The 14,833-nt window shown below is 43.2% G+C and overlaps 1 protein-coding gene across 6 annotated transcripts in view; it reads right to left on the bottom strand.

Annotated features, from left to right (window-relative positions):
- Nucleotides 1–4,787: 4,787 nt before the first annotated feature.
- Nucleotides 4,788–14,833, bottom strand: part of LOC110538892 (homeobox protein cut-like 1) — a 265,307-nt gene continuing 255,261 nt past the window's right edge. For all 6 annotated transcript variants that reach the window (XM_036937497.1, XM_036937492.1, XM_036937496.1 and 3 more), the window contains one exon: nucleotides 4,788–14,799. In XM_036937497.1, the coding sequence (XP_036793392.1) occupies nucleotides 14,352–14,799 (448 nt within the window). In that variant the 3' untranslated portion in view covers nucleotides 4,788–14,351. The remainder of the gene's footprint in view (nucleotides 14,800–14,833) is intronic.

Genomic DNA, 14,833 nt, shown 5'->3' with positions numbered 1-14,833 from the left:
GGCTGCTCCATGCTGACTGGCGGCCCTGGCTGCTCCATGCTGACTGGCGGCCCTGGCTGCTCCATGCTGACTGGCGGCCCTGGCTGCTCCATGCTGACTGGCGGCCCTGGCTGCTCCATGCTGACTGGCGGCCCTGGCTGCTCCATACTGACTGGCGGCCCTGGCTGCTCCATGCAGACTGGCAGCTCCTTGCAGACTGGCGGCTCCTTGCAGACTGGCAGCTCTGGCGGCTCCTTGCAGACTGGCAGCTTTGGCGGCATCCTGCAGACAGGCAGCTCTGGCGGCTCCTTGCAGACTGGCAGCTCCTTGCAGACTGGCAGCTCCTTGCAGACTGGCAGCTCCTTGCAGACTGGCAGCTCCTTGCAGACTGGCAGCTCCTTGCAGACTGGCAGCTCCTTGCAGACTGGCAGCTCCTTGCAGACTGGCAGCTCTATGCTAACTGGCAGCTCTATGCTAACTGGCAGCTCTATGCTAACTGGCAGCTCTATGCTAACTGGCAGCTCTATGCTAACTGGCAGTTCTGAACAGGCGGGAGACTCCGGCAGCGCTGTAGAGAAGGAAGGCTCTAACAGCGCTAAACAGGCGGGAGACTCCGACAGCGCTGGAGAGGAGGAGGGCTCCGACAGCGCTGGACAGGCGAGGCGCACTGTAGGCCTGATGCGTGGTGCTGGCACTGGTGGTACTGGGCCGAGGACACGCACAGGAAGCCTGGTGCGGGGAGCTGCTACCGGAGGGCTGGGGTGTGGAGGTGGTACTGGAAAAACCGGACCGTGCAGGCGCACTGGAGCTCTTGAGCACCGAGCCTGCCCAACCTTACCTGGTTGAATACTCACGGTCGCCCTGCCAGTGCGGCGAGGTGGAATAGCCCGCACTGGACTATGCAGGCGAACCGGAGACACCGAGCGCAAGGCTGGTGCCATGTAAACCGGCCCAAGGAGACGCACTGGGGACCAGCTGCGTAGAGCCGGCTTCATGGCATTAGGCTCGACGCTCAATCTAGCCCGGCAGACACGCAGAGCTGGAATATACCGCACCGGGCTATGCACCCGCACTGGAGACACCGTGCGCACCACTGCATAACACGGTGCCTGTCCGGTCTCTCTAGCCCCCCGGTAAGCACAGGGAGTCTGCCCAGGTCTCCTACCTGGCATAGCCATACTCCCTGTTAGCCCCCCCCCAAGAAATTTTTGGGGCTGCCTCTCAGGCTTCCATCCGCGTCGCCGTGCTGCCTTCTCATACCAGCGCCTCTCTGCTTTCACCGCCTCCATTCTACGGTAACCTTCCTCGCACTGCTCCAGCGAATCCCAGGCGGGCTCCGGCACTCTCCCTGGGTCGGCCGCCCACCTGTCGATCTCCTCCCAAGTAGTATACTCCATACTGTACTCCTCCTTGGGCTGTTCCTGTTGTTTCTTCTCCCGCTGCACCTTCGTGCGGCTACACTCCCCTGGTTTAGCCCAGGGTCCTCTCCCGTCGAGGATTTCCTCCCATGTCCAGAAATCCTTATTGCGCTTCTCCTCGCGCTGCTCCTGCCTGTTGACACGCTGCTTGGTCCGTTGGTGGTGGGTGATTCTGTAACGGTTTTCTTTATGAGAAGGAGAGTCGGACCAAAATGCGGCGTGTAGATTACGATCCATGTTTATTGTGACTATAGCAACACGAATCTAAATACAAACAGTGCAAAATAATAAATGTAATGAAAACCGAAACAGCCTAAACTGGTGCAAACTAACACTAAGGACAGGAACAATCACCCACAAACACACAGTGAACCCCAGGCTACCTAAATATGGTTCCCAATCAGAGACAATGACGAACACCTGCCTCTGACTGAGAACCATATCAGGCTGAACATAGAAATAGACAAACAAGACATGAAACATAGAATGCCCACTCAGATCACACCCTGACCAATCAAAACATAGAAAATACAAAGTAAACTATGGTCAGGGCGTGACAACACTTAGGTTGGAGTCATTAAAATTTGTTTTTCAACCACTCCACAAATTTCTTGTTAACAAACTATAGTTTTGGCAATCGGTTAGGACATCTACTCTGTGCATGACACAAGTAATTTTTTCCAACAATTGTTTGCAGACAGATTATTTCACTTATAATTCACTGTATCACAATTCCAGTGGGTCAGAAGTTTACATACACTAAGTTGACTGTGCCTTTAAAAAGCTTGGAAAACTCCAGAAAATTATGTCATGGCTTTAGAAGCTTCTGATTGGCTAATTGACATCATTTGAGTCAATTGGAGGTGTACCTGTGGATGTATTCCAAGGCCTACCTTCAAACTCAGTGCCCCTTTGCTTGAAATCATGGGAAAATCAAAAGAAATCAGCCAAGACCTCTGTAGACTGTAAACTGTAGACCTCCACAAGTCTGGTTCATCCTTGGGAGCAATTTCCAAACGCCTGAAGGTACTACGTTCATCTGTACAAACAACAGTACGAAAGTATAAACACCACGGGACCACGCAGCCGTCATACCGCTTAGGAAGGAGACGCGCTCTGTGTCCTAGAGATGAACGTACTTTGGTGCGAAAAGTGCAAATCAATCCCAGAATAGCAGCAAAGGACCTTGTGAAGATGCTGGAGGAAACAGGTACAAAAGTATCTATATCCACAATAAAACAAGTTCTATATCGACATAACCTGAAAGGCCGCTCAGCAAGGAAGAAGCCACTGCTCCAAAACCTCCATAAAAAAGCCAGACTACGGTTTACAACTGCACATGGGGACAAAGATCATACTTTTTGGAGAAATGTCCTCTGGTCTGATGAAACAAAATAGAACTGTTTGGCCATATTGACCATCATTATGTTTGGAGGAAAAAGGGGGAGGCTTGCAAGCCGAAGAGCACCATCCCAACCGTAAAGCATGGTGTTGGAAGCATCATGTTGTGAGGGTGCTTTGCTGCAGGAGGGACTGGTGCACTTCACAAAATAGGTGGCATCATGAGGGAGGAAAATTGTGTGGCTATATTGAAGCAACATCTCAAGACATCAGTCAGGAAGGTAAAGCTTGGTCGCAAATGGGTCTTCTAATGACCCCAAGCATACTTCCAAAGTTGTTGACATTGAGTAAGAGGTTATTTTCCTGACACCACACTCCGAGAGCCCTCACCTCCTCCCTGTAGGCTGTCTCGTCGTTGTTGGTAATCAAGCCTACTACTGTTGTGTCATCTGCAAACTTGATGATTGAGTTGGAGGCGTGCATGGCCACGCAGTCCCGGGTGAAGAGGGAGCACAGGAGGGGGCATGTACCCTTGTGGGGCCCCAGTGTTGAGGATCAGCGAAGTGGAGATGTTGTTTCCTACCTTCACCACCTGGGGGCGGCCCGTCAGAAAGTCCAGGACGCAATTGCACAGGTCGGGGTTGAGACCCATGACCTCAAGCTTAATGATGAGCTTGGAGGGTACTCTGGTGTTGAATACTGAGCTATAGTCAATGAACAGCATTCTTACATAGGTATTCCTCTTGTCCAGATGGGATAGGGCAGTGTGCAGTGTTAAGGCTGTCCGTTGTCTCCATATCTATTTATTATAGCAATCGAAATGTTAGCTATTAAAATTAGATCCAACAAGAACATCAAGGAGTTAGAAATCCAGGATTTACTCAAGTTTCTTCTTAAGTCTGGATCCCTGCATAGTCTCAATGTAGATCTGGATCACTTTTATAGTCGCTGGACTAAAACCTAATTAAGACAAGTGTACTATATTGCGTATTGGATCATTAAAAGACCATGTTTACACTACCTTATAGTTTACCACAGTGGTTCAACTTTGGTTTTAGAAGTGGGGGGAGGACATATTTTAATGTTTTTTTTATCCAGTTGGATAAACACTCCAAACCGCCTACCCGACTGCTTGGTGGGGTACGCATGGTCCTAAATCACACCGTCGCCTCGTGTTGTATCCATGACAGTGAAAGTTGCGCCCCTGGTTTACCAATTAAATAGACAGATTGTGAAGTAGACATACTTGGTATTCATATCTCAAAACATAAATTAACTTACCACAACCAACTTCAATAGAAGGTTTGCAAAAATAGATAAGATTCTGCAACCATGGAGAGGTAAATACCTGTCTATTTATGGAATTTTATTAACTCCAATAATAGTTTACTTACTAATGGCACTGCCATTACTCCAGATGACTAGTTTAAAAAAAAATCATATGAGCAAAAGAATATTGGAATGCAAAGCCAGACAAAATTAAAGATGCCTATTTATAATGAATATGAGTTTAGGGGGCTAAATTATTAAATAATAAATCATTAAACCTCTCACTAAAAGCTTCACTCATACATAAATTATACTTCAACCCAAAATGTTTCTCCAGTAGATTATTAATAAAGGACCATACTTTGTTCAAATATTGCCTTTTTGCCTTTATATAGGGCGGCAGGTAGCCTAGTGGTTAGAGCGTTGGGCCAGTTCCATTCATCAAGGATGATGAACGGAAACAGGATGCACCTGAGCTCCTTTTCGATTCTCATAGCCAAGGGTCTGAATACTTATGTAAATAAGGTAATAATAAAAAAAACATTTGTAAAAATTTCTAAAAACCTGTTTTCACTTTCATTGTGGGATATTTTGTGTAGATTGATGAGAAACATTTTTTATTTAATCAATTTTAGAATAACAAATAGTGGAAAAAGTCAAAGGGTCTGAATACTTTCCGAATGCACTGTATGTAAAACTGTTTATACTTGTTAATAACATGCAACAGACCGAACAACGACAAAGAGTAATTATTATAGCAAAAAAAGACACCACACCAACTTTGTGTTTGTATAAAAGATATTTACTTCAATTATCACACCTAGGGTGCTAGTGAATAATAATAACAATAATAATAACAACAATAATACATTGTGAGTTTCATACAGTGATATTGCCTCTCCATATTCTATAGGGACTGTCTTACAGTGCTGAGAACAGACTACATGACTTAAATGACCAAATAAAAAGGAACTAGATGAAAACAACATGAGAGAACAACTGAAACTGGAAGAGATACATGTTTTTCTGTGAAGGAAGAGTCACCCTCTCATTGCCAATGATCATGAGGCCTAGAATCACGCCATAGAAAAATATATCAGCGGACAGCAACTAGCTAAACCTCTCTCTGGACTGAAGAGGGGGAGGAAGAGCACTGTTGTGGCCAGTGATAGTGACAAGAACTCTGCTAAAAGTAGTTTCCACCTGAGCTTTGAGAGAGACAATTAGACCAGCTGAGATGGAGGGAGGTTTCCTCACTTCAAAAGCAGTCAGTAAAAAGAGAGGACACAAACTAAAAGAGAAGGAAACTGCAGCCCTTAACTGCATAAGAGCCGCTCAATGCGCCACACACATATACACACGCAACGCCATATGAATGCCTAAACCCCCACTGGGTGTCATTTTACCCCATGTCAAGCTAGAATTCAAAAAGTGAAGTGTTGGAGAAAAAGTGAATTGCGCTGTAACTCTTCAGTTGGAAGTGCCAACTCTTCGTTGAGAAAGACACTTTTTTTTGGTTGAAGGGATTTTTAAAATGTATTTTGCAACATATGGTAGCTTCAATGTGAAGTTTGGTTTAAAAAAAACTAATCACATAACCTTCAAAATAAATGAAATTGCACAAATCAAATGTCTATGGAAGCCATATCTGTACAAGGTCTAAGGTCTCCATCATACTGGCATTTATTTTGCCAAAACAAGAGCTCTGCAATAAACTTATTATTCAAGGGACTTAAATGTCTCTCCAGCAGTGGACAACACGGTAAAACATCTTCATCTTCTTCCACCAATTTAAGGAAAAGCAAACAAACAAAAAAACCTGTTCGTCTCAATTATTTCCAAAAATCTAGTGTCAATAGCAGTGTTTCCCAACTCCTCAATTACACCTAACAGCACACATTTTTGTTGTAGATTAAAGTCATTGAGGGCTTGATGATTAGTTGACAAGTTGAATCAGGTGTGCTTGTCCAGGACTACAACAAAGATGTGTACTGTTGGAGGTACTGGATCACTGGAGTTGGGAAGCACTGGTATATTTTAACAGGCATTCTCAAGTTCTGCTATTGAATGACATTTGACCAACAACATGACCTATGTATATTCAGATATTATATACACAATGTACTGAAAGTCAGCAACTTGACATTACAGTAGATAAACTGATAGTGAGATGGCAGCCTGACCAAACACAAGAAAGTTGGAGACCTCTGGCACTTTGAAGGAGAGAGTGGGCACACTCTCAGACTTCTCAAACGCTTGGTAAAAGTAGAGTCCCAGTTTCAAACTCATCAGCTGAAAATAAAGGTTGCTTATAAACCTGGTAGGGTAATTAATAGTAAAGGCGAGGAGACAAAACCATTGGAGAGTATGGCTAGCTTTGTTCTGAACGAAATGAGTCAATGAGAATCAGATAACACGACAACATTTAAAATCAATTATCTTAGACTTGGATATAGCACATGGCTAAACAAGGTGAATTGGAGTTGAGAAACCAAGACAAACTTGATGACTTCAGCAGTTTAGAAACAATGTGTCTGGTTCTAAATTCATACAGTCAGTTGAGGCTTTGGGAGCATGTAAATGTGAGTATGGAGACAGATCTGAACTGAGAGACGGGACTCCATGGACACCCATCTTATATAGGTCTTAGACAATGCCATCATGGCACATTCTCATTTGACTAGACAGCAAGGTAGCAGCAAAGGACTGTGGGTGATGTAGTTCTATCATGACTCTTTCACTAAAGCGCTAATTACGCAGCTTTCAAAAAACACAATATTGGTTGTCAACTATAAGGGGGCCAAATTAGTTGTCCGTTTGGAGTTGGTCGAGAATGGTTCAAAACCCATGGAACACAACCAACATTTAGTCAGTGTAAAAATGTATCATATAGTTAGTTATTCATTGTTGACCTATATGTCAACTACCACTGAGTGATAGATTCAATGGACATTGGTTGACCTGTAATGCATAGAGTATTATGAACCTTACGTACATAATCCAAATTGAATATGACATGATTAATGACGTTGTTGTTGACCATTATTATAGTCTCCATTTCCAACGTCACTGGCATCCAAACTCTATTAACATGCCACTTCTGACTCCTCACAATCACAATAAGCCTACTGTCCCTGGCTGACTTCTGAGACTAAACACAAACAAAACGAAACGAGAGTAAGAATGAAACGTATTCATGTTCAAATCAAATCTCCAATCAAAATGGGAAGGCAAATCAAAAGCAAATAAATCCAGATTTTCATCAAACTTTTGGCAAACATTGTCAAAAATATTTTGTCACGACCAGTGGCTCTTGACATTGAATAAGGAGATCCAATAAGGCAAAAGGAGTGTATATAGTATAAATAAAAGTAAGTATAGATTGGGGGTGGTGATGTACAATGACATTATATGATTCTGTATATGCTTCTATGAGAATCAAGGCATTGGTCTTAATGTGTGCTGGGTTAAAGTTTGTCTCACAAATACCACAAGGTTATGAAATGATTGAAGGGTCATATTAGAAATGTGAATGAATGATACACAAACGCCATGAGACCAACGCTGGCTAATGCTAAAACTTCTGCAACAATCCTTGTAGTCGATCTTACAGAAGTGTGAAGTTTTCGTAGTCCCAATATAAAAAGAAACAGTTAAAAACCTAATGGACACAAACCCTACAGAGAGAACTACCAATACGTTGACAGTAATAACAAAAAACAAACCCATAGTAATGCTTAACAACTTGCTATAAGGATATATTTCATCTGTACAATTGTATATGACAGTGTATATAATATTGATAGCAATCTGCTTTAGTTCTATAGAAAAATATTTGCAAAGGGCAAATTCCTGAAATTCGTCCAAAAAGAATCGTATAGATTCTGCAACAAATTATACACTGTTTAACTGGACATTGGACTCGAATGGATCGAACTGTGTTTTTCTTAGCAACAGAAAAATAACATGAATAAACAGAAAGGAATTGTAGCACAAAAAAACTGCACAAACACATGCAAAATGCCCTCTGTACTGTATGAACCAGTGTAGCAAAATGCCCTCTGTACTGTATAAACCAGTGTAGCTTTGGGTGCTTCCTCCAGGGTTCCACTGAAATCCCATCCCCTAATTCTTCATGATACTCAGAATCTTACCCGTTCATTCAGAAAGCTACAGACAACTCTGTGTCTACAAAACTGACAAACACTTAAAGAAAACCTTTCCCTGTCAATAGCAGAAATATACATATGAACAGGAGCAGAGAGAAGAGGATCGACCTCTAGCTCTCGGACTCCCTACAACATAAAGACTTTATTAACTTGTGACTGATAAGAGTGGCCTGTTCTATATGATCTTTACATGGACATGTGATAGACAATAACTCACAGACAGGTAGTCAAGCCTGATTTGGTCCTCTTTCAGAAGTTGTATTGCTCATGTATTGGTGTGTTATATTAGTCCGTGTCTATGTTCTGTGCCTTTGTAATCGGCATTATTTCCATGACTGTGGCCTCTTGGAGCATTGTGTCCTTGAATACTGGAGTCTGACAAAGCAATGTCATATATGTGAACCAAACCTACAGGGAAAAGAGGCGTGGTATACATCAACAACAACCAATGACGTTCAGACGGTTTGAAAACTAGGATAAGGTAAAAACTCATTCAAGCACTTTTGCTTCTACTACAACCAGAATGACTTCCATTAGCTCAGAGTGCACAACCCCCCTTTAATGATCACGATAAAATAATAATCCAAAACACATTGACCTATGAATAATAAAATCCAATTAAAGTTCATGATGGTTGATCAAAAACATTTCACTCTGGGCCAAAAGACCAAACTACACTGAACAAAAATATAAACACAACATGTAATATGTTGGTCCCATGAGCTGAAATAAAAAAAATCCCAGAAATGTTCCATTCGCACAAAAAGCTTATTTCTCTCAAATGTTGTACACAAATTTGTTTACAGCCCTGTTAGTGAGCATTTCTCATTTGCAAAGATAATCCATCCACCTGACAGGTGTGGCCTATCAAGAAGTCGATTAAACAGCATGATCATTACACAGGTGCACCTTGTGCTGGGGACAATAAAAGGCCACTTTAAAATGTGCAGTTGTTGTCACACAACACAATGCCACAGATGTCTCAAGTTTTGAGGGTGCGTGCAATTGGCATGCTGACTGCAGGTATGTCCACCAGTGCTGTTGCAAGAGAATGTTAATTTGTCTACCATAAGCTGCCTCCAATGTTGTTTTAGAGAATTTGGCAGTGCGTCCAAATGGCCTCACAACAGCAGACCACGTGTAACCACGCCAGCCAACTAACTCCACATTCGTCTTCTTCACCTGAGGGGGAAGTGGGGGTGTTGAGAACAAGTTCGGTCTGTAATAAAGCCCTTTTGTGGGGAAAAACGTATTCTGATTGGCAGGGCCTGGCTCCCCAGTGGGTGGGCCTATGCCCTCCAAGGCCCACCCATGGCTGCACCCATGCCCAGTCATGAAATCTATAGATTAGGAACAGATGTTTTATTTAAATTGACTGATTTCCTTCTATGAACTGTACCTCAGTAAAATCTTTGAAATTGTTGCAGGTTGCGTTTATATTTTTGTTCAGTATAAATGCAATGTTTCCAAAATGACTGACAGCAGAACATGATTTGGGGAGAAAAGTGAGACAACTCCTGTTCAAATCTTCAATTAGCGTCAAATGAGAAACAGATAAAGGAAAACAAATCCACACAAATTCAACTCCCAATCAAAAAGCACTGCCTGTCAAGTATGTCGCCTGTCCTAACCGGGCAATAGCTGGGAACAGTTGACATCATGACAGCACAACTTGACATGTTAGTAATAGTAGCAAAGTGAAATCCCTCTGATCAACTCCATTTCATTAGTGCCTCTACCAGACACTCAAGCCTGCATCGTTCTTAATGAGGGCCATACCCACTATCTGCGTGGGGGGCTTTTGATTGTGGACCTCTTACTAAATCTGTGGCCTACAAGAGTCTGCCTTGGCATCACCTCTGGAGGAGCCCAGGACTGTAGACAGTCACAGAACTGGCCCCCTTTTGTTCAACTGCAGTGAAGTATTTCCAGACAAAACAACGTTGCTACAGACGTCAACAGCTGCGTTGAAGACGCAGCATGTGGGAGACCAATCAAAATGATTGCTTGTTTCCATGTGGCGCCTGCACAAGACTTGGAGACCAGTGATGAAAAGTCTCATGAGAACGACGATGGGATGGGTGCAAGACTTCAGTCTAAGAGCCAGCTTACTGCATTCGTTTATCCTGAAAAGAATATCAACACTTTGGTCTGGATCACTTTAAGGCAAAGGCAATCCTATGAACATATAGACTGAAGGAAAAGGAGTGCAGACGGTTAAGTGCTAAGATGTCTCTTTAATAGTGCTAAAAGATCAATACCTTTTTTGAAAGGTAACGTTTTTGGGTATGATCAATTTAAGCTTTACGCGTCAAAAGCCATTATATATAAATACCATTATGTTTTGCTTAAACTTGTCGATGTACTTGTGCTTTTATCAAAAGATCAACACTCCTGGATTTTTTTGGTTTGTGTTCAATCGATCACATTTCTTCAATGAAATTCAGTAGAAAAGTGTAACCAGCTGATAGGAACTGCTGTGGCTTAGCCAGACTGGCAGTGTGTCACTTGAAGAGAGCGTGGTTTGGACCCATGCAGGACACAGTGCTAACATCACTCCCCTCCAGAGGTGATCCAATCACCACCAGCTTCGCTGTAGGAGGGGCAGCTGAGCAGTAGCCATTCAGGACCCAATTGTGTTCCAAATGCTCACAATTGAAAAAAGTATCCAATAATCTCTCTTTAAAGACTAAACTTATTGTAAAGTCAGAACGGCATAGAAAATATTCATGAGCATGCAATTCAATCTTTTAAGGTAAAGTTGCCTTCCCCCCCTTTTTAAAGAGGTTTTTGGTCAGTAGTGCTTGTGCTTTACACAGCTGCTTGTGTTATTGTTAGTATAAAAATGTTGTTTGATCATTTTTTTTTGTCTGAAGGAACTAAACCTATATTTAGCAAATAATAATTGAGGAAATATGAATATTCTAAATAGTAGGTGTACGTAGTACAAAGAGCGTCACAAAATGTAGCCAGTGCATCCCAGTTTATAGTCCAATAAACAGGAAACGCCAAAGTCACACTCAATCTAAGCACACATATAGTGATGTGATCACTGCTTATTTTAGATAAAAATCTACCTCAAACAAAGCTGGGAAATCTCCAGAGATAAGTGTCAGATTCAGAGGTGATGCCAAAGTACAGCAGTTCCAGACCTTCAGATGCTACTGGTTCTTGAGCCCCACCACAACTTCGGTCCTGTGCTGGGTTCAGTAATACACGGAAAATGTACAAAAGAGAATATAAGTCAACCTGATTTCAATCATGCTTGTTGAAATGAAAGAGGAAAATGGAAATGCACAGACGCATCAAATCATGAACGGTGAATGCACCATAATGCTATAGACGACGTTGTCGGGTGTGCTCTCCCATTTCAGCTCAAACAACATAAATGACACTGTCAAAACGTCTTCAAAGATCACTAAATATACATGTATGACAACTAAATCTCGTACGTATAACCCAATACTGCCGGCAGTCTATCAGTCAAAAAAAAATATTATATGACCCCTTATAGTCCCTTCCATACAATAATAACAACAATAATGAACAGAAATCAAATAAGACATTAAAATGTAAAATACAGCACCTATAAATAAGCATAACAAAAACATGAAACAAAAAAACTTTGTTGAAGTGATCTACTGCTTGTCTTTAATATGGCAATAAAGGGGACCTACTGTATTTGTGAGTCTGCTATGCCGTAAGCCGTGTCATTTAGAAAACAGCTTAGAAGAAACAAAGAGTGGCAGTTGTGCACTCTACGTGTGTGCAGGTATATACAAATCAAAGCCACACAGACTTATAAAACACACAGACACACACACACTCAAGGGTGTGTATGGCAGAGCAGAGAAGCTAGTCCTTGCTCACACCCTCACACCCCCTTCTTACGGTACGTGGATACAGAAATCACACACGCCTACTTGTGTACACGTACGTGTGTGCTCTCACACACTCAAACACACAGGGAGAGGCAGTGGGCGGGCAGGCACTGTGAGCTTGTGGCATAGGAGGAGGAAAGGGGGAAAAGGGAAGAGGTTGTGATGTGTGCGGGGGGGGGGGGGGGGGGGGGGGGTCTAACGTTCTACCATATCTGGGGAAGGGAGGGTGGGTTGAGGGTTAAGTATAAAACTAATGTCTTTGTTTTCTTCCATTGACCCGTGTCAAGTGATCTTAACCTCTGAGATATATTCACATGGGGCAGGCCAAGAGTTACAGCTGAAAGTAAGAGGACTTGTTGTGACCAGTGGAGAATGGAGATGCTACGTAACAGTCATGAATTGATCATAAAACTGGTCATAATATAAGGAGTAAGCGCATCAAGATTGGTGGGAGAATCAGCTTGACTTTGAAAGAGACAACCAAATTGGATGGGGCTTTGTCACATCGACAGTACTTTGGATATAACTTTTGGTGTTGGTTATTCAATTAGTAAAAATGTACCTTGAAATATCTCTACTAAGCCGTGGCACTGTTTGGTACATTTGACCTCTTGACCTCTGCGCAACACCACATGGCAGCCTGTGGAGAATATATGTCAAAGGGTCTTAAAGGAGGGACGTGTGACTGGTTGACCATGACCAGCTCAGTCTTGTAGCTCTGTATGGGAACACACAAGCAGAGGAGAGTCCATCTCTTCCTCAGACTCGTAGTGCACCGCATGTGAGGACCGACACACAACAGCTGGGGTTTCTTGTCTTTCTTTTCTGTCTTTTTACAATGTACAAATATACACACAACCGTAGGTAAAGAGTTGAGAGCAAAAGAGCCAGATGCTTGGAATATACAGTAAAGTGAGCTGTGCATCTCCTGGCTTTTTCACCCAATGAAACGCAAGCCTCCCCATCCGAGGGCCAGGCTGTGAAGTGCAGCGGCCGTCGGCTCTACTGTACACCCTGGTTCTGAGGTCTTAATAGTGTGGTTTTTGTGGTTAAAATAGGTTAAAAAGCAAGTTTGCAACTTTTTTATTATTTTTTTATATCTAGACTGAAATAGTTTTTTTTCTCCATGAACTTGTATACAACTTTTTTGTTTCTTTTCTTTTTTTCTCAAACCTGATTTTGGCCTAAAATGGAGTGTATTAAACAAACGCTCCCGGTGCCACCAAAATGGCGTCCCCCGGAAGTCAGTTAAAGCTATGAAAGAAATGTACACTACTTATCAAAGAGCTTCTAGATCACCCACGAGAAAGAACACAAAGTAAGCTACCACAAGATGTTTTTCGGATTTTTCCTTTTTCCTGACATGACCGTTGCATTTTATGTTGTACGTTGAAAAACTGTGAATTAAAGTGATACTTTTTTTTCAAAGTTCCTTTCAACTGATAATGAGTATTTCACTTCAGATTTTACCCTTCCCAAATATTTAGGAATCTAAAATAGCATTGTTTAAAGTCGACCGACTGTGCAATCTCTTAGTGGCAACCAAATTGCTATAAAGTTTTTTTTTCTTTCTCAGAGGAGAAAAATAATTTTATAAAAATGTTAATTATTTTCTCAATAGAGTGGATAGCATATTAAGAGTTCCAGTGCCATTACATGGCAGCTTTTGGGGCACAGAAAGGAACATTGCTTGGGAAAGGGTTCTCCTCTCCTGCAGACTAATTTTCTAAATGCTTGGCTTTTCATTCTCTTTTTTTGTTTGACGATCCTATCAGAAAGCCAAAGAACTGCAATGGAGTTATGAGGAGAAAGAACCTCTTAGAAAACAGAAAAAAGGGAAAACATTGTAACAGTTAGTCTACTAGATGTGAAAACTCACTGAGCGAACAAGGTTAGAAAAACTTTGAGGTGGTGAATAAATCTCTCAAAGGGAAACACACACACACACACACGCACACAAATAAAACACATAATTGCTTCTCGTGACAGTTTCCTCCTGTGGAGTGACGCTCCTTTGTGAGTAGCGCAAGTCTTTTGTCTCTTCCGCACCTTTGGCCGGTGGTGTTAGGGCCCTGTGGCCAGCAGGGCTGTTAAGTGCTTTATCTCCAAACAAAGCCAGGTTGTTGCTGTTGTTTCGCTTCTTGAAAAAAATCTATGAACCCTCTTTGATATGAAAAGTCGTAAAAGATGCCAGTTCCTCTCTGGCAGCACTGCTCCAGTCTTGGCCTTGGAACTGTGCAGTCAGGGCACTAGAAAAATAGTAACTCTCACTCTCCAGCAGCAGGGGTACCGTATCAGAACTCCCACTCGTGGGGCTCGTCTTTACCGGCAGCCTTCTCCAGGCGGTGGATGATATTATTGAGGTTGGCGGCTTTCTTCTTACGCAGGCTGCTGTCGCGGGGGTTGCGGGCAGCAGTGGTGGTGGCAACAGACGCAGAAGAAACATGGGTGCTCTCGGGGAAGCTGAACAGGCTGTCCAGGGCGCCGCCCTTGTGGTGGCCGCTGGTACCTGCAGCGTTGCTGCCAGTGGCTGACGTGGTGCCGTCGTCTCTGTGGTCGGACCCCCCCTCGCCTTCTGAGGCCGGGTGGTGCTCGTGGCCGGGGCGTGTGCCCTCCACTGTGCCATCTGACTCGGTACCGTCACAGCTGTCGCCCTCACTGGCCTTGCCCGCCCTGGTGGACGGGGAGCCGCCCTCACCTCGCTGGATCTCCTCGATGAAAAGCTCCCGTCGGATACGAGACCTGGAGGCCAGAGAGAAAGAGAGCAGAGGAACCC

Source organism: Oncorhynchus mykiss, chromosome 12, assembly GCF_013265735.2.
Source record: "Oncorhynchus mykiss isolate Arlee chromosome 12, USDA_OmykA_1.1, whole genome shotgun sequence".
NCBI classification, from domain to species: Eukaryota; Metazoa; Chordata; class Actinopteri; order Salmoniformes; family Salmonidae; genus Oncorhynchus; species Oncorhynchus mykiss.
Note: the sequence above shows the minus strand (reverse complement) of the source record. Positions and strands in the feature narration are given on the sequence as shown.